This window comes from Vigna unguiculata, chromosome 1, assembly GCF_004118075.2.
Source record: "Vigna unguiculata cultivar IT97K-499-35 chromosome 1, ASM411807v1, whole genome shotgun sequence".
Lineage (NCBI taxonomy): Eukaryota > Viridiplantae > Streptophyta > Magnoliopsida > Fabales > Fabaceae > Vigna > Vigna unguiculata.
In genome coordinates this window covers 82,553-107,786 of record NC_040279.1, presented here as the reverse complement: position 1 = coordinate 107,786, position 25,234 = coordinate 82,553, and the positions used below count along the sequence as shown (strand labels likewise).

General features: G+C 35.4%; 1 protein-coding gene across 1 annotated transcript; it reads right to left on the bottom strand.

The window, feature by feature from the left end:
* Positions 1–21,321: 21,321 nt before the first annotated feature.
* Positions 21,322–25,090, bottom strand: LOC114185176. Its single transcript, XM_028072747.1, is given in 8 exon segments — positions 21,322–21,733; positions 21,736–21,762; positions 21,765–21,905; positions 21,908–22,120; positions 22,123–22,243; positions 22,737–22,885; positions 24,554–24,706; positions 24,709–25,090. Coding segments are annotated over 8 exon segments (1,035 nt in total). The 5' UTR covers positions 24,779–25,090; the 3' UTR covers positions 21,322–21,572.
* Between the last annotated feature and the right edge of the window lie 144 nt (positions 25,091–25,234).

Sequence of the window (25,234 nt, the reverse complement as noted above, 5' to 3'; positions counted from 1 at the left end):
CATGGGTTTTATATTAATCTTTTATTTATTTTGACTCATATATTATTCTATTTATTTTCATTTAACTTATTTTCATTTATTATCCTCTTATATTTATTTTATTTCATCTCCAATTATACTTGATCCTGTTTATTTATTTATTTTATTTAATCTCCAAATATGTATTGATCCTGTTTATTTATTTTATTTAATCTTTAATTACGCACTGATCCTATTTATTTATTTATTTTATTTATCTCCAGTTACGCACTGGTCCTATTTATTTATTTTATTTTATTTATCTCAGTTACGCACTGGTCCTATTTATTTATTTTATTTTATTTATCTCCAGTTACGCACTGGTCCTATTTATTTATTTTATTTTATCTCCAGTTATGCACTGGTCCATTTATTTATTTCAATTAATATATCTCCAGTTACGCACTGGTCCCGTTTAATTTATATTTTTGTTATTTTATTTATTTATAATGTTATAATCCTTATCTAATTATTTATTTAAAGTTCTTGCTTTGATTCTTATTTTATCATTATTTATATTAAAAAAAATGTGAAGTGAAAGTAAATATTATTTTATTCAGTGAGCTTGGATATAAGAAAATTACATGTACATTTTATTTTTTTTATTTCTTTGTGTATAGTTTATACAATGACATGAATTGATAGTCATCACATTTAATGACCTTTGAAAATATCCAAGAGTATGTCAGTTAAGTAAGAGTTAAGTCTGGTTTCAATAAGTTGAGATTAAACCAGTGTCAAAGTGTTTGTATTTGGGAAGTCACAGTTTGGTACACTGCGGGATGAAAGGCAGGGACCATGGTGGGGTCTAAGGAAGTTTTACCAAGTAGGTGAATATCTGGATAGTTCAGAATAGCGCCCTGGACTAGGATATTCATAGGCCAAACTTGGGACTATCCGATACCTGCTCGGCATCGCCAAGGTTAGGTAGTGAGTATATATCTCTTTTGTGAGCCGATGAATGGCTAATATTCTCGAGAAAGAAATAATTATGATTGTACCAATGTTTTATGAGAAATACTCAACTACCTAATCACTTCCCAAAGTAACTTTTGATGTTCAGATTGGATCATCAAAGTGAATATGGATCCATATGTCTGGTAAAACAAGATCAAGTTTGGTGGTTATAGGTCCAAATCTAGGCCCCCGGTGTCTGCATTGTTTGTTGAGTTTATTAAGATTGATATTTAAGGCTTATAAAGACCTCACTCCTTTCATATTTTTCTTTCATATGTACCTGTTGCATGAGCAGAAGAGGAACCTGCTCAGTGAGAGTTGTTCGGGATATTATTGGTGGATCTTCTGAAGATTGACTCATGGATAATTTCTATTAATATCTTTAGGAGATGTTAAAAATATAGAAAATCTTCTATTCTGATGTAGGACTCTTAATATTTAACAAATATATATTTTTGTAATATTTCATGAACAATTACATAGATGCAAACTACATATATGAATATGAAGTTATGTTATTATTAATGTTCTCTCAAGGATAATCTTAAAAAAAAAATTGATTCCATATCTTTTTATCAAATAATAATTATTTAGTATAGTAGTCGGGGTCACATTTAGTGGTATCAGAGCAGTTCCTTCTGTCAAGACCTTGGGTATGGTGTCTTCCATGTTTGTAGTCTCTACTAGTAAGTAGAGGTGCAAGTTGTTTGTTCTTACATTTTTCTTGTAAAGAGAAATGCAAGATAAGTAGACTAATAAAAGTAAGTAATAACAACAATTAATACTTGTAGTAAGGATAAGTTTTAACAATAGTTAAAAAAAAATCTAAAGAAAACTAAGGAAATTGTTCATTCTTTCAGGAAAAGATGGATAACGGACCAAACATTACCAATGAATTGTTGGAAAGAATGACAATTGTCCTGGAAAATATGAGCCAAAAACAAAATGTTGAACCCATGGAAAATCAAGGATTAGAAACTTTCGCAGGAATAATCCACAAAAATTTAAAGGGGGATTTAATCCTGAAGGTGCTCAATCATGGATAGCAGAAATTGAGAAAATTTTCATCGCAATGACGTGTGCAGATGCAAATAGAGTCACATTTGCTACATTTATGCTCGTTGAAGAAGCTGAAAACTGGTGGAGATTTACAAAACAACAATTGGAGGATGAAGGGAGACAAATTACTTGGGAAGTCTTCAAACAAAAGTTTCTGGAAAAATATTTTCCAGAGGATCTTCGAAGGAGGAAAGAAGTTGAATTCCTTAATCTTCGTCAAGGAATCATGTCTGTAGGAGAATATGCAGCAAAGTTTGACGAGTTGTCAAAGTTTTGTCCTTACTTTCATGATAGAGTTGATGAACGTTCCGTTGTTCCAAGTTTGAAAGTGGACTGAGACCTGATATTAAACAAGCAGTTGGTTATTTAGAGATTTCTTCCTTTCCCACTCTTGTAAATCCGTTGTAGGATTTATGAGGATGATACTAAGGCAAGACAAACTCAGTGGAGGCAAGGAGGGCCTTTGAGGCACAAAAGAAATGATTTTAATAATAAGAAACCCTACCAACGTCCATCTCATGCTTCTGGAATTCTTCAGGACAAAGACATTCCTCTCTGCCAATAATTCAGGCAACCACCCTATCAAATGTTTCCACTGTGGAGGACCTCATCTGTCAAGAAACTGCGCCACAAGGACTATAACTTGCTTCAATTGTGGGAAGTTGGGTCATTATCGTAATGAATGCAAAGAGTTAATTAAGGAGCAAGGAAGTGGGGAAGCATCAACAGAGGAAAGAATCAACTTGGAAGACCAAAGACAACCGGGAGAGTCTTCACGATGAATGGTACTGAAGCTGTTCAATCTGAAGATCTAATCCAAGGTAAATGCATCATAAATGGTCACCTCGTTAATGTACTATATGATTCAGGTGCTACTCATTCTTTCATATCACATGAATGTGTCAACCATATAAATTTACATGTCTCTTTATTGCCATATGATTTAACTGTGTCTACTCCTACCAATGTTCCAGTCACCACTTCACTTGCATGCACAAATTGTCATATTTCTATAGGGAATAGAAAATTTTCTGTAAATCTTATATGTCTACCCTTGTCTCATTTGGATATTGTTCTTGGAATGGACTGGTTATCTTCCAACCATGTTCTCCTAAACTGTCACGATAAGACTTTAATTTTTGAATCACACATAGGTGAAGTTTTTGACTCAAAAGAATTAAAAGAGCCACAATGAAATCCCAAAAGGATCTCAAGTATACATGATCTTAACTTCTTTAAAAGTCAAGGAAATTCCAAACATTAATAAGTTTCCTGTTGCTTGTGAGTATCTTGATGTTTTCCCTGAGGATGTCCCTGGGTTACCTCCACAAAGAGAAATAGAATTCACTATAGACTTGGTACCAGGATCAAGACCTGTGTCTATAGCCCCTTATAGGATGTCACCTCTAGAGTTAGCAGAGATGAAAAAACAAATAGAAAAATTGTTGGATAAACAATTCATCAGACCTAATGTTTCTCCCTGGGGTGCACCAGTATTGTTAGTCAAGAAAAAGGATGGAACAATGAGGTTGTGTGTGGATTATCGTCAGCTTAACAAAATCACCATTAAGAACAAATACCCTCTACCAAGGATTGATGATTTGATGGATCAATTGAGAGGAGCTGTGGTATATTCCAAAATTGACTTAAAATCTGGCTATCATCAGATTCGAGTCAAGGCGGAAGATATTCAAAAGATAACATTTAAGACAAGATACGGTCATTATGAGTACTTGGTAATGCCTTTTGGTGTGACCAATGCTCCTGCCATTTTTATGGATTATATGAACCGTATTTTTCATGAATTTTTGGATAAATTTGTGGTTGTTTTCATTGACGACATTTTAATTTATTCCAAAAATCATGAAGAACATGAGAGACATTTGAGGATTGTGTTATAAATTCTAAGAGAAAGACAATTGTATGGAAAATGGTCAAAGTGTGAATTCTGGTTGAGAGAAGTTCAATTTTTGGGTCATGTGATATCACAAAATGGCATTGCAGTTGACCCCTCAAAGGTTCAAGCGGTATTGCTTTAGGAACAACCAAAGAATATCACAGAAATACGTAGTTTCTTAGGATTAGCAGGCTATTATAGAAAATTCATTGAAGGATTTTCTAAATTAGCATTGCCTTTGACTAAGTTAACACGTAAGGGACAACCTTTCGAATGGAATGAAGCATGTGAGTTTAGTTTTCAAGAGTTGAAGAAAAAATTAACATCTGCACCTGTTTTAATCCTTCAATTTTAACACCGTCTCCGTACATGCCACGTGTCATTTTGTGAAATTTTCAATTTTTATTTTATTTATTTATATTTTTTTAATTTTTTTAATTTTTTTTTAAAAATTAAACTGCCACGTGTCACCTTATGGTTGTGACATGTGTCATCTTATGGTTGTGACACGTGGTACTTTGAGATTTTTTATTTAAAAAATGTACTGCCACGTGGCAGGTCACGATTGTGCCACGTGTCAAGCTAACATTGATTGTTTTCAATTTAGTCCCTCTATTTACAATTTTGATTCAATTTAGTCCCCAATTTTTTAAGATGATTCAATTTTGTCCTCTTTAATTTGATACCAAATTAGTAATTAAGCTTAATTACAACTTATATATACATATTAAAATAATTTTTATTATATATAGATTAAATTACTCCATCTAACTATTCAAATTATTATTTTTTTACATGTATAGAAACTTTCAAGTGTAAAAAATTACAAGTGAAAAATATAACAAATAAAATAACATGACTATTTAGGGAGTGATTTGATGTATAAATGGTAAAAAATTATTTAAACATGAATGTATAAATTGTAATTAAGCTTAATTATTAATTTGGTCTCAAATTGGAGAGGACAAAATTAAATCATTTTAAAAAATTGGGGGACTAAATTGAATCAAAATTGTAAATAGAGGGACTAAATTGAAAACAACCAATGTTAGTTTGACACGTGGCACAATCGTGACCTGCCACGTGTCACAATCATAAGGTGACACGTGGCAATATAATTTTTTTTAAAAGAAAATTTAAAAAAATTTAAAAAAAAATTAAAAAGAAAAATAAAAAAAAATTGAAAATTTCACAAAATGACACGTGGCATGTACGGAGACGGTGTTAAAGTTGACTTAACGGCAGAGACCAAATTGAACCTTTTAAAGAATTAGAGGACCAAATTGAACCTAAAAATAATAAGGGGACCAAAATGAACCAACCCAACAAATTATGGAACCAAAATGATAATTAAGCCTAATTTATTTAAACATCACATTAAATCAAACACACGATTATTCGTGAAATTAAAGAAGTAATAAATAAATTAGAATGAATGGATAATACAATAATGGAAAATAAAACACTAAAAAATAAACATATCGTTCAAATAAACTACACTCTAATCCTTAGAGCCTTACCATAAACAATTGATTATTTAGATGATAATTAATTTTGTTTGATTTATTCAAGTTTTTTTTAATGTGAATAAGAAAATATAACTATAATCAAATTAAGATAACTTAAAAAGGCTCTCCCTTCCTTTTTTTTTCCTGCACCCCATAAGTTATAATATCCCCATTTTATACTTTATTAAAAATATTAAAAACCCTAAAATCATAATTTCGCATTCCCTTCTGTCTCTTGCATCGTGAAATGCCATGCAGTCCCTTTGATTTTGTTTTATTTTCTTCTTTTACACCAAGCGGCGCATGATTGAAGGCAAAAATTCTCACTCAAAGTGTGAAGGGAAATGAAAGATTGAAGGAGAAATAAAATTTTGGAGAAGAATAACTATGAAAAAGATGTTTTTGGATTATTTAAAAAAAATAAACTTTCATATTATGGAATATATTTTCAGATTTGAAAATAAATTTCGAAATATTCATTCAAAAACAAAAGTATTTCTAGATTTGAAATATAAAAAGATATTTTCGAAATAAGTGTTGCGTAAGATATTTACAGATTTAAAAAATGTCATCCAATAAACTTATTCTGAAAATTTGTTTATATTTCAAAATAACTATTTCGAAATATAAAAAAATTCTAAAATAGACATTTTAAAAGACATTTTTCAAATGTGAAAATTTCTTTTGGAACATTCATTTTTAACTTTTTTAAATTTCGGATCATTAAATACCTATGGAAACAGTGATTCCGAAATGTAAGAAAAAACATGTTCCGAAATATGTTTCGAAAGTTTTCTCTTTCTTTTTTAAAGAACCAAAAGACTACTTCCGTTATTCTTCTCCAAATTTCCTTTCACCTGTTGAGATTTCTAATTGATTCTTAATTATAGAGATTGAGTCTTTATTTTTTAGAGATATATTATCTCTGCTACTGCTCTATATATATATATATATATATATATATATATATATTATGTTTGTAATCTATAACATATGAGAAATAAAAATCATATTTTGCAATATGGTATCAGAGTCCATTTTTTTCATCCACTACATTCTGAATTTAAAAAAAAAACTCGTGCATGGTATTAGAGTCCATTTTTTCATCCACCACATTCTGAATTTTAAAAAAAACTCGTGCGGCGCGAACCTACAGGATGGCTGACGAATCATCAACACCCAAATCGTTTGGGTCTGCCTCCTGTCATCATTCAATCTAAGAGTGTTTTTAATTCTGGAATCATTCTCAGTGAAACAAATTATGACATATGGTCACAGATAATGGAAATGCATATTGCAGAGAGGGAGAAACTCTCATATATTCGAGGTAAGGAGAAGCAACCTGGAGAAGAAGATCCAAGTTATGAAAAATGGTACGCAGAGAATCAAAAGGTGAAGAGGTGGTTGTTGCTATCCATGAGCCCATAAATTATGAAGCGTTACTTACACTTAGCCACTGCACGTGAAATCTGGAGTGCGTATGATGGAAGTGACGAGTTACAAGTCTTTACTTTAAATCAAAAAGCCTTCACGCCAAACAAAGTGGTAGATCTCTCTTAGAGTATTATGGAGAATTGATAGAAATTTTCCAAGAATTAGATCATCGCGATAAGGTGGTGATGAAAGATCCTGAGGATGTTATAGCTTACAAGAAATCTGTTGGACGACTAAGGGTGCATATTTTTCTTGCTGGATTAGACGGTGAGTTTGAACAAATCCGTGGAGAAATTTTACGCAAAGAACCTGTTCCAGACTTAGATAATTCTTATGCATTGATTCGTCGAGAGGCAATACGTTGGGAAACTTTGAAAGGTGTATCTGAAAGCTTTGACAGTACGACAATGATAGCTCGCAACCGAAACTGGCAAGGTCAAACAAAAGGAAATCATCCTAAAGCCAACTCAAATACATATAAGTCTAAATTTAAATGCACTCACTGTAATCAACAAGGGCACACGAAGAGTCGTTGTTTTAAACTTAATGGATATCCAAAGTGGTGGATCATAGTCGAGATTAACGAAGGAAAAATCCCACGGCAGCAGCTATCGAGGCAAAGATCATAGATGATCCCTCTAAGGAGTCCACTGCACTTATGGCAACTAGAGGTAACGATGGTGAGTTTTCTATACCCATTACTAATAGCACATGGATAAATGATACAGGTGCCACTGATCATATGACTTTTGATTCTAGACAAATATCATTTATGAAAACCTCCTCAAAAGAATTGATTTCCACTGCCAATGGAAACACAACCTCTATTATTGGAAAAGGATCCTTAACTCTTACTAATATTTTGACTTTGGATTCTGTTTTAGTTGTTCCATCTCTAGAATATAACCTTTTGTCTGTTTCTCAAATCACTAAAGCTTTAAATTGTGTTGTTATTTTTTGGCCTAATTTTGTGTTTTTAAGGACGTTCAGACCAAACAGACGATTGGTTATGGTGTTAAACAAGGGAGATTATATTACTTGGACTTGTCAGAAGATTATGGGAAGTTAAAAGGTGCTTTGACAGTAAAGAGTTCTACCGAGCAAAAAGAGGAAACTGAAATGTGGCTATGGCATCGTCGCTTGGGACATGCTTCATTTAGTTACTTAAAAAAATTATTTCCTTCATTATTTTCAAAGGTTGATGTTTCTATTTTTCATTGTGATGTATGTGAACAAGCAAAAAGTCATCGTGTTCCTTTTTTCACTTAGTTTGAATAAAAGTCTTGTTCCTTTTATGCTTGTACAATCAGATGTTTGGGGTCCTTCTAAGATTTCTACTTTAAAAGGATCACGTTGGTTTGTTACTTTCATACATGATTGCACAACAATGACTTGGTTATGGTTAATGAAGTCTAAAGGAGAAGTGAACTTGATATTTCAAAAGTTTCATAAAATGATTCAAACACAATACAATGCAAAAGTTCAAGTTCTTCGTAGTGACAATGGTGGAGAATACCAAAGTCTAGAATTCAAGAGATACTTGGATGAACATGAGATTATTCATCAAACCACTTGTCGTAATACCCCACAACAAAATGGTGTTTTGCAGAGCGGAAAAATCGACACTTATTGGAGGTAGTACGTTCTTTATTATTAGAGGCTCATATGCCTTTGTCTTATTGGGGAGAGGCTCTTACTGTGGCAACATATGTCATAAATTGGATCCCTTCTAGCTCCAATGATTTTCAAACCCCAATGCAGACTCTCACTAACAAAGTGGTTACACTTGGTAATGCAGATTTGCCTCCTCGTGTTTTTGGTTGTGTAGCGTTCGTTCATATTCAAAAGAACCTAAACAAATTGACACCTAGAGCTTTACGTTGTGTGTTCCTTGGGTATGCTATGCACCAAAAGGGGTACCGATGTTATCATCCTCCAACTAAACGAATGTTTGTAAGCATGGATCTTGTTTTTCATGAGAGAATAATGTATTTTTCTGCACTTCAGGAGGTGAACCATCAAGAACTGCAAATTTTTGGTGGCTATGATTGTCAAGAATATGTATATCTTGAGAAAGGTGAGTCTGTTAAAGATAATACTATTGCAACATTTGATTACAGCAGCAACGATAACGACTCTTCACCGGTTAGTCATCACTTAGAAGTAAATTGCAATAGTGGTATTTCTCATTCTTATGTAGATGACTTGCAATCAAGTTATAATGATGAGATGGAAAATGAAATACCTGAGACTTGACATGTTGAAATGGTTACCAAAGTTGGTACGACGTCCCCTATATCTTTGAATGAGCCCCTTAATGACACACTAAACCAATCATCTGCTGTCATGGATGCTCCTGATCTTGTGCCACCCAAAAAATAACTCCCAGAACGTCACACTAGAGGTATTCCTAGACCCACTTATGAACCTACTCTTTCTAGCAAGGTTAAATATCCCATGAATAATTTTGTTTCCTACCACTGTTTGTCAGAATCAAATAAATCATTTGTAAATCAATTATCTACTGTTGCTATTCCTAACAATGTACAGGAAGCCTTGACTGATCCACGATGGAAGAATGCAATGAATGAGGAAATGAAAGCCTTGCAACAAAAAGAGACATGGAAACTTGTTGACTGCCCATCGGAAAAAAACCAGTTGGATGTCGATGGATCTACACTATAAAGTATAAAGCTGATGGCACAATTGACAAGTTTAAAGCAAGACTAGTGATGAAGGGTTATACTCAGACTTATGGGGTAGACTATACTGAGACATTTGCTCTTGTGGCTAAACTTAACAATGTTCGAGTGTTGTTATCTCTTGTAGTAAACTTAGATTGGCCATTACAACAATTTGATGTAAAGAATGCCTTTCTACATGGAGAATTATCTGAAGAAGTTTATATGGAACTTCCACCAGGTTGTATATTTGATGTGATCCCAATAAGGCTTATAGCATTGGGCCAACGCCTAGGCCCATTCCTTTTTAATTTCTTTTATTTTCTTTTATTTTAATTAAATAAATGTCTCTAATTGGGTTTGTTTGCTAAATACAACCTATTTTCTAAGCTGCCAATTATGGAAGAATTGCCATTGGGCCTGCGACCCAACTCTTCTCTACATCAACCCAATTGGGCCTGAGCCCAACTTTTCAACATGCATCCAATCTCTTCAGCAAATTCCTTCAGATCTTGCAATCTGTTTTACGTGTGCAGCATCACACCAATGCGGACCACGCGTGCAGACCCAATTCTTCAGCTGTGCTTTAATTTGGGCATTATTAGTGGTGCAGGGTGTGCTTTCCGTCCAGCGTGCCAGTTCTCTTTCCCGCATGGGCCGAGACTTGCGACCCAATAGCTTTTGCGTAGGAAGAGGGGTTGATTGCAGTATTTCACACGACCCAACCCTACAACATTTTGTTTCGCGACTACAAGACTCTTCATTCACGCATAAACCAATTTCTGCGCGGCTAGGGTTCAAACCTTTACACAGCCAGCCGTTGGTTCCTTCAGTTTGCGCAGCGTGTGCCACTTTCCTTTGCTAGCTTTCCAAAGCACGCGTCCCACACCTTTGCCCCGAGTCTGTAACGCCGTCAATACCCGAACCTTAGTCTAGGGTTGTCTTTCTTCTTTCTCGTCGTTAGGTTAATGCTAAACGGCATTCTCTGTTTGCTCTTCATGGCTGCCCTTAATCTATAAAAGGAGCAGGCCGTTTGTTTGTAAAAGAAGCTTTGATGAATGATAGTTTTGGTTGAGAGTACTCCCACCATTCGTCTCTGCTCCGATCCTAACCCTAGATTAGGTTTTTACCTCTTAGGGTTTCCGAAACCAGTGAGATTCGAGCCTAAACACTATACACGAACCATTCCGCTGCGTTTCCCTCGCTCTAAGCGAGAATCAATCGGTGGAATGCCGATTGGGAGAGCTTTTCCGGCGAAGACCGCGACGGAGGAGCCTCATCAAGTGGTATTCAGAGCCACTCGGTTCTCGGAGTATCGCAAGATAAGTATTCATACCTTATCTCTGTTATTTCTTCTTCTATGTTTGATTCTCGTCTTGTTCATGTACTGATTGCGTCTTTGATTCATTGTGTGAAATCTGTGCTAAAAGTTTTTTGTGCTGAAATTGATTCAAAATACTTGTTCTGATTGCCTTGGATCAATACTGATTAATGCATTGTCATAAGCTCTCTGATTCTGCCATTCGTTTTATGTCACAATTAGGTTGAATTTCGTTTTTCTTACCTAGCTTTTAGTTTTATACTCTCTGTTTGTGTCTTAGGTTTTGTTAGTTCGTTTTCACATGTTCCTTGATTCCATAGATGTGTGCTTAATTTTTTTCTTCTGTCGATCTGTTGTGCCATCTGTTTTGTCACTGTTGTGTATCACATGCTTAGTTTCCTATGTTTTGTGGAGTTCTTTAATTGCTAATAGATCAATAGCAATTTTCTGCAGTGTATTTTTCACTGTTTCAGTTTTATTCATGCTGCTGATGTCTTCTTGTTGCTTTCTAGTGTTGTTCATGATTTCACTGTTGTTGTTCTTTCCTGTTGAGTTTTTGTTTTTCTGAGTTATCATTGTTTGCTGTATTTGCATTCCTTTTTGATGTCCAATTGCAGCAATGCTTTGCGATCCATTTTGCATATGTTCATGTTCTACACTTTGAGTTGTGCTTGCCAATGATTGTTATGACCGCACTGTACTTCTTCCACTGAATTCCTGAAACATCTGGCTCTGATTCATATTGTTTATGTGGAAGTTCAGTTTGTTTGGGTCAATTCATAGGCTGCATCAGTTGTTTCTATGCTCCACTGTGATTTTTATGTTATATGCAATTGATTCAGTTTGCTAGTCTATGTGCATCTGCTGAGTCTTTGGTAATTGATTGAAATCCATGTTGATTTTCAAGCCAGCCATGTTTTCATTCCGGTATTGGTGTGCAGTCTTGTGATTGAAACAGATTTTGCATAGCAGTTCTATGCTCCATAGTTTAAAGACTGCAGCTGTTTCAGTCCATTGTGTTGTTTTATGTATGGGGAGCATTTTTGTATCTTCATTTGAATGCTTTGGCCACGATCCTGTTATTGTTTTCACTCCAGCTTTTGCCATATCAGTTCCCTTGAAACAATATATTGTGGTGATCTGTTTTGCTTAATCAGTGTTTCTAATCTTTCACCACCTCTACAAGGTTGATTTTCATTGATTACAATAACCTACAATAGATTCAACACTGGCAAATTTTTTTTATGCTTGTCTAAGCTGATTGAGTTGCATATTATTGTAGTGTACTACCTTGGTTATATCCTGTTGTGTAGCAATCAATATTGCACATTCTGTTTGCTACATCATATTTGGCCTTTTGTTGTTGAGTGCAGTAGAGTTTATGGCCTGGCTTTCTTTTCACAGTTTCTGTTTTATCAGATTACTGTCATTCAACTTGTTTCAGTTAGCTATTTCTTTCTGGTCCATTTGACTGCAGCTGCGGTATCTTCAGTGCCTCTGTGTGGCCCTGATTCATTGATTGCATACCCAATTCTAGTGTTGTTGCTTTGATTTGCTGCTAGTTTCTTAGATCACACATGTTCAGCTTTTGAGAATGTCAAATGCCTTAAACTGCTGCAACTTTTGTGATCTGTGTTGATTTAAATATGCTGCATATTGATCCTTATTCTGCACTGTCCGAGAGTTTCTTGTTGTCTAATGTGTTCTTCCAGTGGTATTCTAGCTAGTCTGATTCATTTTTGTGTCCACTCTGCTGCATACTGTTGAGCTATATCCATTGGCTGATTGATTCATTTCTTGTATGTCTGTTTCCATTGTTATTTTTTTAAGTTGAATCAACTTTGCACTCTGTATATGCATTTGCTCACTGATTTGGCAGTAGCACATTGAAACTGTTGTGAGCTGTTGTTAAGATCTTTGAGAATTGAACGCAAAGAAAGAAAGCGAAAAGATTATAATGAAAAAAAAAACATTTGAAAGAGAATGATTCGGTCTTGCTTGAATTTGAACACATTATTTGATTCAGCAAAATACAAGTTGACTTGACAGTTCCAAAATGAATACTGCTCTTTTCAATGTCAATTGCACATGCTCTTGATTCAACTTATTTTGAGTCTTGTTTGTTTTTGCTTTTGGTTTTGTTCATCTTAATCTAGATACATTCCTTAGGTTCTCTTTTGTGTGCCTCCTTTCTTTCATAGCTTGTTTCTTGCTTGTCTTTGTTGGCTTTCCTTTGAGTTTGTCATTATATCCATCACTTGATGTTGTCCTTGTCTCAAATTTGACTTTTATTGTTTTCTGCTTTTTACTCTCAAAAGTGGTTGACTGCTCATTTGCTATTGGTTCATTTGACTTGAACTCACTGTTTTTGGTAGCCTTGTAGGTGATACCTTTTCTGCAAAGTGCAGCTGTGGTGAGGAAAAACAGTTTGAGTGGCCACCGAGAGGAAAAGGAGTGAGTTGGGACCTTCAAGGAGGAGTACACACACTTGAGGGTGATACATTTTGGAGGCTGGCCGAGAGAGAGACATAGCATAGCTTTCTTTTATTTTGTCTTTTTTTGTCATGTCACGGTATTTGTGTAAATTTTTTTTCTTTTCAGATTTCAGTGTTTTCCTTTCATTTGGCTTAGGTGGGAAAATGCTTTAGAGCAATCCCATCCTTAGCAAGTTTGTAATAGTTTAAGCGTTTAGTGTGAGGTTCAAGGGGTTCCAAAGGCCACTTGAATTTTCACTTAGGATTTTTCGTCTAGTTTAAGTTTTTCACCTTTATGTTTTCTGTTTTATGTTTTAATGCCCAGGTTTTGTGTGTTTGCATTTATGTTTTAGGTCACCGTGATATCTAGGTGCCATTTGTTTTACACCTAGTTGACCTTCTTTTGGTCTTTAAGTTTTCACTCTTTTCACACACTTTGTCAATTTGTTTTTCACCTATCTGTTTCATTTGTATTTTTATTGAGAAATTTTGTGAAAGCATTTTAGAGATCTCTGGCTAGGAAAGGCTTGGTTCCTAAGCTTGTCCATGTGACTCACCTCCCTTTCCTGGGAGTATGTCTAGAATTCTTTTCCACTACTTTCTCTTTAGAAATTCATTAACTTTGTGAAAAATTGTTTTGTCAAAAGTGTTTCAAAATGAGTTTTTCTTTTTCTAACCGTATGCATATAGATAGGCATAATAGTGTGCATTTAGGTAGACATAATAGTCATGAGTTGCATCATACCATTCATAGTGACATTCCATTCTTTGGGGAAGATATAGGACCAATATCATTTAAAGATTGGATGTGGGATACTGAAAAATTGGTGCAACCTTTGTTTAGTAAATATAGTCATATAGACATTCTTAGGCATGTTACATCTAGATTTGTAGGACGTGCATTTGATTGGTGGCAAGAGAGGCAATATCTAGTGAAAAAGGGGAGAACATCATGCATCAATACATTTTATGAATTAAAAACATGCATGTGGAAACATTTCATACCCCTTCATTTAGGATCACTAAAGCACAACAAGTTAGGATAGAAGACTTTATTGACATTGGGGATGCATTCATCCAAAACATTGATAAGTTTTCTAGACTAGAAAAAGATTTTAAGCACAATTTAGACTTGCTCTTGAGTGAACAAAGAAAGAGAGAAAAATAAGAGAGAGCAAGCTAAACATCAAAAGCTTCGAGAGTTTGAAAAGAAGAGAGAAAAAGAAGAGTTTGAGAAGCTTTGTGCTAAAAAGAACAAGAGGAAAAAGAGATAAATGAGAAGAAAAAAAGAGAGGAAGAAGAAAAGGCTAAAGAGGAGAGTCTAAGAAAAGCAAAAGAAGAGAATGAGAGAAAGAATTAGAGGAAAGAGAGAAAATAAACAAGAGAGTAATCTTGAAATACAATCACAAGTGGTAGAGTTAAAGTGCATTTCAAAAGAGCAAAAAGAACTCTGTGTTAGGGATTTGGTGATCAATTCTTCACTAATTCCTTACATGAAGATCCCATTTTCAAAGGGAGTTTTCCATCTTTAAACTCTACTCACTTTTCATTAAATCTTTTGTTTTGTTTTCTTCTCAAAATTTTTGTTCTCCATTCCTTATTTCATCCTCCTCAACTTGTTTTGCCAAAACACACTTTGCCATTAAAATTCTTTTCAAAAATCATCTTAGTCAAAGTGTAAAACATTCCTTTTGTGAAGTGGGCTTAATACCATCTTTTTCAATCTTCAAAGGCCCATTTTCACAAATTTTCCATCCAATTTTACTGCATGGTCTTTATGATTTTAATTCCATTTTATTTGATGACTATTGCAGATTTATTTTTGATCCTGGTGGTACTATTATTTTGGTTGCTGTGAGCCTTTAATAACTCTCTATATCTGAGGACAGATCCTTTTCAAGGGGGAGGGGATGATGTGATCCCAATAAGGCTTATAGCATTGGGCCAACGCCTAGGCCCATTCCTTTTTAATTTCTTTTATTTTCTTTTATTTTAATTAAATAAATGTCTCTAATTGGGTTTGTTTGCTAAATGCAGCCTATTTTCTAAGCTGCCAATTATGGAAGAATTGTCATTGGGCCTGCGGCCCAACTCTTCTCTACATCAACCCAATTGGGCCTGAGCCCAACTTTTCAACATGCATCCAATCTCTTCAGCAAATTCCTTCAGATCTTGCAATCTGTTTTACGTGTGCAGCATCACACCAATGCGGACCACGCGTGCAGACCCAATTCTTCGGCTGTGCTTTAATTTGGGCATTATTAGTGGTGCAGGGTGTGCTTTCCGTCCAGCGTGCCAGTTCTCTTTCCCGCATGGGCCGAGACTTGCGGCCCAATAGCTTTCGCGTAGGAAGAGGGGTTGATTGCAGCATTTCACACGACCCAACCCTACAACATTTTGTTTCGCGACTACAAGACTCTTCATTCACGCATAAACCAATTTCTGCGCGGCTAGGGTTCAAACCTTTACACAGCCAGCCGTTGGTTCCTTCAGTTTGCGCAGCGTGTGCCACTTTCCTTTGCTAGCTTTCCAAAGCACGCGTCCCACACCTTTGCCCCGAGTCTGTAACACCGTCAATACCCGAACCTTAGTCTAGGGTTGTCTTTCTTCTTTCTCGCCGTTAGGTTAATGCTAAACGGCATTCTCTGTTTGCTCTTCATGGCTGCCCTTAATCTATAAAAGGAGCAGGCCGTTTGTTTGTAAAAGAAGCTTTGATGAATGATAGTTTTGGTTGAGAGTACTCCCACCATTCGTCTCTGCTCCGATCCTAACCCTAGATTAGGTTTTTACCTCTTAGGGTTTCCGAAACCAGTGAGATTCGAGCCTAAACACTATACACGAACCATTCCGCTGCGTTTCCCTCGCTCTAAGCGAGAATCAATCGGTGGAACGCCGATTGGGAGAGCTTTTTCGGTGAAGACCGCGACAAAGGAGCCTCATCAATATTTCCAAAGAAGCATAGTCAAAAGGTGTGCAAATTAAAGAAATCGTTGTATGGGTTGAAGCAATCCCCAAGGGCATGGTTTGGAAGATGTTTAGAGGCAATGATTGCTTTTGGCTATCATCAGAGCAATTCAGATCATACTTTATTTCTAAAGAAACAACACGGTAAGATCACTACTTTTAGCATATATGTAGATGATATGGTGATTACTGGAAATGATCCCGAGGAAAGGAAAGCTCTACAAAACTATTTATCTGGTAAATTTGAAATGAAAGATCTTGGTGCTCTAAAATATTTTCTTGCGATAGAAATTTCCATATCAAAAACAAGATTATTTCTTTCCCAAAGAAAATATATTCTAGATCTTTTACGAGAAACAGGCATGGAAGGATGTCATCCAGCTACAACTCGTCTTGAAGAGGGATTGAAACTGTGTCTTGATTCAAATCAGGTACCAGTTAACAAAGGGAGATATCAGAGGCTTGTAGGGAGATTAATGTACTTGGCTCATACCAGACCAGATCTTACTTATGCATTAAGTGTTGTAAGTCAGTACATGCATAACCCAGGAGAAAAACATATGAATGTTGTCATGCATATCTTAAGGTATTTGAAATCTGCACCTGGAAGGGGTATTCTATTCACTAAACACATTGATTATCAAGGCATAAAAGTATATACAAATGCAGATTGGGCGGGATCCATAGATGATAGAAGGTCTACCTTAGGTTATTTCACATTTGTAGGTGGAAATCTTGTTACTTGGAGGAGTAAAAAGCAAAGTGTAGTTGCCCGCTCAAGTGCAGAAGTTGAATTTAGAGGCATGGCACTTGGTCTATCTGAAGCTTTATGGTTGAAGCTACTGTTGGAAGATTTGGGATATCCGCCTAGGCAACCAATTCAGCTCTATTGTGACAACAAAGCTGCTTGTGATATTGCACATAATCCAGTACAACATGATCGCACAAAGCATATTGAAGTTGACAGGTTTTTCATCAAGGAAAAGCTGGATAAGAAGATTTTTGAGTTGCCTAAAATCAGAACAGAAGATTAATTGGCTGATATTCTCACTAAACTAGTCTTAAAATCGGTGTTTTCTAAGTTCTTAAGTAAGTTGGGCTTAATCGACATATATGCACCAACTTGAGGAGGAGTGTTGAGATTTCTAATTGATTCACTATATTATAAATTACCAAATATAGATTGATTAGCTTCAATATAGGGACTGGCTTAATTATAGAGATTAAGTCTTTATTTTTCAGAGATATATTATCTCTGCTACTACTCTCTCTCTCTCTCTCTCTCTCTCTCTCTATATATATATATATATATATATATATATATATATATATATATATGTTTGTAATTTGTAACATATGAGAAATAAAAACCCTATTTTGCAATATCATCTTCAATCTTTCAACTCCCATGATATGTCGACTAGGGATTTCGCCTTCAATCTAGCTTCGTGAAAAGCATGAAAATGAAATTAAGCAAGAGAAAGGAAGGTGCAAAGGATTTCACTACACAAGGAATGAAAGGGCATGTGAAATTGGGGTTTTAATGTTTTTAATGTTTTTTAATAAAGGGTAAGATGGAATATTATAACTTATGGGGTGGAGGAAGAAAAAAGGGAGGCGAAGGAAGTAGAAGCCCTTAAAAGAAAGTGTTAAGGCAAATATGCCAAGATTTTTAGGATGAAAGTCTTCACTTCTTCAATCTTATTAATTGACTCCAAGCTTTTAATCATAAGAAATAAAATAGTTTTGGTTTGTCTAGTATAATGTATCTAATGTATAACAAGTATTAAAGATGTCATTCATTCATAATCAAGAATAAGTCTTTTGATAAAGGTACAAGTCATGGTTAAAATCATCAAAAGAAGATGAGTTCAAGTCAGTTGCATGCTAGAAAGGTTTAGACGAGTCCTTAAGAAATATCAGATAAGTGCTATAAAATATAGACGACTCTATGTAAAGAGAACCACAAAAAGAAGCGCCTGACAACAAACAAGTCTATGTAAAATATAGATGCCCAATTAAAATGTGAAGCCTTAGACTTGTCCTTGAGATTTCATATCGGATTGTCTGCAAATCAACAAAGAACTATTCCAAATCATTAATCAAAAATCTTGATTTAGTGTTGTCACTAATAGATAGATAAAGAAACCACCTCATTGTATCATAATTTAAAGAATGTCAATAGAAAGTCATGAAACTAAAAAAATAGTAATCCAAGATGACCTAAAGCATGTAATTAACCTAGTTCTTTCTTGCTGTCTATGTAAGAAAACACTTCCATGCAAAAAAGAAAAAGAGGGCTCTGAGACCTAATGAGCAATCTACACATGCATGTAGAAAATTGTCAAAAGTCCTATAACACTCCCAATCCCATCTCATTTTAAGAAAAAATCCGTTCTCATGCTCTCTTTGCTTCCCAACAAACAACTCTGCTAGGGTTTGGTCCCCTCTTGGTCAAGCTAGCTCTAAGCTCAACTCTAATTCATGTAACTTAACTCTCAGCTCATACTAGTTCCTTTCTAAGTCTCCTTTTCGTATTTCCGTAGAGGTCCACTGTGGTAACCTCGTTCCTTTTCTGTGTCGTTGTTCCAGTTCATAAATATGCTTCTAGAGCTACTGAGTTGTTGGCTTAAGGGTCAAAGTCTGATATTAGTCCCTTTCCAGGTAAGGGAAGTTAGGGTTTTGCTAAATCTTCGATTTTTATGCTTGCTTTGATGATATTTCATGATTGTATGGATTGTATGCTGCTATGAGCTTATGAAATGTCTTATGCGATGTTTGGGTTGTGTTGTTGGATTGTTGCACGAGAGAACAGTGGTGAGCACTGGTTTTCTCGCCCAAGCGAGCATGTCTCGCCTAGGCGAGATTAACAGAGGCTCGCCCAAGCTCTTGTACGCGAGTTGTCGCTCAGGCGACCAACTCTGTTTTGAGCGAGTGGATGTCTCGCTCAGGCGAGGGAGTCTCGCCTAAGCGAGAATAAGTAGAAGACACTGTTCCTGTTTGTCGAGCTCTCGCCTAGGTGAAAGGAGCTCCCCTGAGCGAGAGTCCCTCTCGCCTGAGCGAGAGTCCCTCTCGCCTGAGCGAGAGTCCCTCTCGCCTGAGCGAGACCTTTCTGCCTGAGCGAGAAGTTGGGTGAGAATGCGGCTTGCTTTGTTGTTTCTTTGTTCTCAAATGTTGACTATATGTTTGTATGATCTTGCTTTAAAATATGAATTGGGTGATTATGTATGAATGAGATAATCTATAGTCTGTGATGAATGAGTTTAACATGATTTGGGCATGTTGCATGTATGGATGCTTCATGGATTGAGAATGATGAGTTGGTATGGATTTGACATGGAATATGAATGAGGATTGGTTATAAAGGTTGACATGAGATTTATATGCATGATGAGTATTTACTTGGTGGGTGGAATATGATTTCATTTTGGTTAGGGCGTAATTCCATGGTCTCTAGGTGAGATCTCATGGTGGTGCCTCAGTTTGGTCGAGACGTAATTCCATGACCCTGTTAGTGGGAGTTCATGGTGGTGTCCCATCTATATAATTTAGTAAGGATTCAAGGTAAGATTGCATCCTGACACTCTATAGAGTTAGTTAGTCTCACATAGAGCGTATTGAGTCTAGTGGTGAGAGTAGCAGGAGGCCTGAAACTCATTAAGGGCTAACCTTGTGTGTGGGGATGAAACATTGTAACATTTAGCTCGGTGGAGAGCGCTCGGTAGAGCAGGAAGTCCACCACAAGTGCAAGCATCCGCTGAATCTGACTAATTATATGTATTCGGATGAGTCGTGTTTGAGTCTTAGTGTATTGTTTGAAGAGTCATAACATGTAACTGTATGACAAACTATTTTCATTCTTGCTTATCCTTTTGCTTGTTTGGTTGTATGTGTGGTCTTTCTCCTTTTGCGATGATCATCAATTTATTGATGTGAGCAGATGCGAGAGGTACCCGAGGTCAACAGGGAAACGATGATTCCGCTGCTTAGCTCCTTTGGGATGGTCTCCATTTCTCCAAGTTTTATTTAGGGCCATGACCCATGTATTACCTTGTTTTGAATATTAAGTGTTTATTTTGGTGTGCCTTGGTTTCCCCTGAGTAGTTTGGGATAATTATGTGGAGTATATCTTCGCTCATCATATTATATTGTATGACGTTTTCATTCAATCGAGTTTAATTATTAAATGAGACCTTACAACTTGAAGCTAAAAAAATTTAAGAGTCCTTGTGTACTTAACAAGAGACACATGTATTCATCGTCAAAATAGTTTTATATAAGCTAAAAGTTACAATAATAAAAATAATAATATTTATACTTAGTGGAACACTTTATCATTGATATTTGTCTAATTGAGGTAACTAGTACTAAATTTTGTTATTAATAATCCTTTAAATACACTATATATTACTTTTTGGTTATACCTTTCCAAAAGACTCGTGAATGTGTTATAGAACCACCAGATAATGAGAGGTCAATTGTGAACAATTTTCCAGAAAATTGTTTTAATAATTCTATTCAGATCCCCTGATTAGAACTAACAAATTCTTCCAAAAAGATTACACAACTACTCACAAGCCCTACACACATTATAATCTTTACAAAAACCAGATGCTACACAAGAAAAAATAGTGAGTTTGAATGCTCAACCTGGAATTGAGTATTGTAAATGAAGGAATTTGTATCCAGTACTTCACTTCAGTATTATAGAAAAAGCTATTAGCCTAAAGACAACCATATTCTAAAATGCAGACATAAGGACACTTGAGCAAGCATACAACATAAATTATACTTGCAACTTTTCAAATATAAATTCTATAGTAATTCTTGCTCAGATCGAATACTATCACAAAATTAATTGAATCAGAAACCGTCCAAAAAAACCAATTAAGCTCGACTTAACTTATTTGATCCGACCTCCGATCGATTTTTTTAATTCGGGGTTTTCGGGTAGCGGTTGGGTGCAGATTCCATTATCATCCGCGCATATAGGTTGTGGAAATACCAATTCAATGTTTGTTGGAGCTCTTTGTGGTATAGATGAAATTCTGAAGTATATTGTAAAATGCAGCTAACATAATTATTGTAATACTTACATCAAACTATACTAACGAAGTATAATTACAAGAACCCAGCAAGGTACAATTCCTCTTGCAATAACCGAGAGGGAAGGAGAATAAAGATCTACTTATTTGAAAGGAGGATAAATGGTCCTGATTACACCTTCTTCAGTTGTCTCTAAATCTGAAACCATAATACCTACATGTCTTGCTTTGGTTTCCGGCTCAATTCTGAATAATGCCCACCCATTAGCAGCAAAATCTCCTCCCACAAACTCTCTGAAGAATCTGATAATGCCCCACAAAGCAAACTGGAGCTACAGGCAGCTACATACCAATAGTCTGAATCAATTTCATCTTCAGCTGATCTAGTTGCCATCCAGCATAACAACAAAGAATCTGAAGTCCTGGGGCTTGAGAATCCCCTTCTTCACAAGCCCTGCAGCATCATCCAAACTGTTTCGAGATCCAAAACATAGCCCAGGAATTACCTCTTCAAATCCCGGAAGCTTCATCTTCTCATCTGTTTTCATAAAACCATGCTTGCCTCAAGAGGTCCACCGAAATGCAGAGAACAATCAGAGAAGGTAGTTAATAGATCATGATTTGTAGGTTTCATGTGTTTGATTTTTTTGTGCAGAGGACGGTTAATGATAATTCCAAAAGGCCCTCCTTGATGATGTCTAGTTCCGGATCTGAGAAGAAGAATAACAGTTCTTTCAAAGGTGCGAACACCATCAAGCTTTCGGTAGCCACAAGTACGCAGCCAGTCTCAGGCACAGGAATAGGATGAGCCCACAGTGTTCCAAGAGGATTGGAATCGGGCAAAGTTCCACTTTGATTATGAGTGTCAGTATCTGATATTTCTTTCTGTTAATGAAGTGAAGAAACCGATTAACAAAATATAATGTGCAAGTAAGTAAATCACTACATTGCTTACATATGCTAAACCATAAATGATTATGTCCACATCAATAATTAAAAGTATTGCAAGTACCAACAAGTAAAAAGAATACTAATAAAAGCGTATTAATCAAGCCTATAGGGCTTAAAACCTGGTCACCAATATAAATCATTAGTTGGGTTAACAGAACAGGTGTAGGATAATTGTCTGAATCAACCAAGTGTCCTAGATTGTTGACAAATTCATCAAGAGTAGACAGTTCTGAACGTATTAAACATGCTTCTATGACTGTAACAAAGTAAGGTGTGGCTCTAATTGATGTTTGAAATAACATTTTTTGAAATGAAGTTGACGATCATCAAAACATAAAAAAAGAATAAGATTGAAGAAATTCATCCCCTCCACTTAAAAATGGCACGCAAGAGCTACATATAGATCCATTTAGAATGAATGCATCACCAGCTCATCTCTATATAGCTTTGCTCTGAACTCACGCCAATCCAGATTAGCATGATGACATTTCTCAGAGTTGCTATCTGATTTGTTACCATCAGCAGAATTGTTTCCTCTAGTACCATCTCCTTCTGGCATAGACCGTTCATCATTGCCTGTAATGACCAACAAATTCATAATGAACTCCAATAACATCATATCATTATCAAGAGAAAACAATAAAATGAAAAAAAATAATATGGAAAACAAGGTATTAGGTAGTGTGGTTTTACTATGACGTCAATACTTATTTGAGTGATCAATCCAAATTTCCATCCTTTTCTCTACGATATTTTTTCAACAAGTGGTCTTCAAATTCTACCCAAGAAAAGATAAGGACAGTACAATAGAAGACCAAGTAGTTTTCACCAGACAGAACTGCTTCACGTATGCCATATAAATATCACTCCCATTCATGAAAAATTTGGTAAAAGAAAAATAAATATCAGATCAATTTGATAATAAGAACATTTGTTCTCAACCCTTTCCGAACAAAGAGAAGAGAAAGCATCTTTAGAGGAACAAAAATATCTCAAGTCTCCAACAAAGATAGCAGCATAAGAATGTAATAAAGATTTTTACACAGTCAACCAATTAGAACTCATCCTTGGATAACTTCCAAAGTAGTTATTAAAAAAGTAAGAAAATCTTACCATACATGATAGTCTATAATTGGATGACAGTGTAAACATCATTGACACAGCCAGAGTATTTAATTAAATCCAAGTACACAAAACTCGAAGATAAGAACTATCACATTTAGAATTTCATATTGTCCATACTTCAGAAATGTCCCACGAGGTAATAATGAATTCTTTTCTAAAATTACAATTATGTATCAAGTTTGTAAGAAGGCAAATTTATGCAACACAACTGCAAAACAATTATAAAAGCATGATTATAGCACCCAAGTTGGAAATTTTAAAACTGACATCACAAATTAAACAAAGGGATAACCTATAGTCTTTCCTCATTTTCGTCATTTCTTCATAAAGCTTTCTCTCACACGGAAAGAGGCGAGCTCTAGACTGAACTTGATAAAGAAGCAACAAAATCCTTGATTTTTGGACTGGACCTGTTCTTTCATTTGTTGAATCTGTTAAATAGAAATCATAGTTTCTTTTATTTGCAAAAGATTGGAAGATATTTAAGAAAAAAAAATTGAAAAATGGAAAAGTGTTAAAATAAATTACTAAATCCTAATGATAAGCTATTTACAGAATTGATTTATGTTCCCCCGAAGGGAAGTAGAATATTGAGCTAGATTCAATGATTTCCAGGGGAGGGATAGGAAGCAGCACAAACAAAAATCCACAAACAAGTATAAAAATAATAAATAACTGGGAACTTGGGCCACCAAAGGTAAGATAAGCTTCGCAATTGCAGTTAATAAGAGAAGGAGGATTACAATTTCCATGGAATTACTTGGGATTGAGGGACAAAATTAAATCAAGGAACAAAAGGAAGCAAAAATATTTTTTAGAGTTATTATTGTTTATAAAAGTAAACAAACAATTAACGTATAAGAACACATTAATTTTATAAAATATATAAAATTAAAGAATATTTATCAATAATTAAAAATGAAAAAAAAATTGCCCAAATCTCCTTCCTCTCCAAACCCTAACACCCAAAGATACCCTAAATCAATTGACATGCATGTGATGTTGCTATATGTAATTGTGATCTCAGACGAATAAACAGCTGAAAGAAATTCCCAAGTCGAAAACAAGCAGTTATTGACTATAAAAAATGTAAATATGAAATTAAAGCAATTCACGGACCAGAAGAGAAAGAGGAGTTGTCATTATTCTTCTTGCCCGTGGCGCTGACAAGAAATGGGCGAAGCCCTCTACGGTACAGCTTTGGCCTCAGAACAGTGATCTCGAACACTCGTCCATCAACAACTCTGAAAGGAACTCCTCTCCTTCCCAAATTGAAGGAATTGGTCTATGGCAAAACGAATTTGTGTGGAAAAGGTTCTTCGCATGGACAGCGCACAGATCCATTCAGACCTTTGACTACCTTTGTCTGGGGCAAGTGATTTTATCGTTTCTGGGTGGAGAACGTTCGACGACGAACAGGTAAGAAGCAAGAAGATTTTTAATGTAAAAGATAAATAAGGAAGAAAACAAAAAAGAAGAAGATAGCGAGTGGAGAACAGAGCAGAACAGAGGACGATCACAGAGACGCTGATGAAAGACACTACGATACGAAAGGACGCTTTGGAAAGGAGAGAGTGAGAGAGAATATGCCTATTTTTTTAACCGAACCCCAATGGTGGATACTGAGAAAGTGTACATCACAAGAGTACGTTAGTCGCAACGTTCCATGTGATATAAAATGCGCTGGCTGTCTAACTACGCCTACTCAGGATAAGATTAATCAATTCTATTATTGTGGTTATTCCAACGTAATTTAATTATTAACTCCAAGATATTTGGCACTAAAATTATTATAATTAG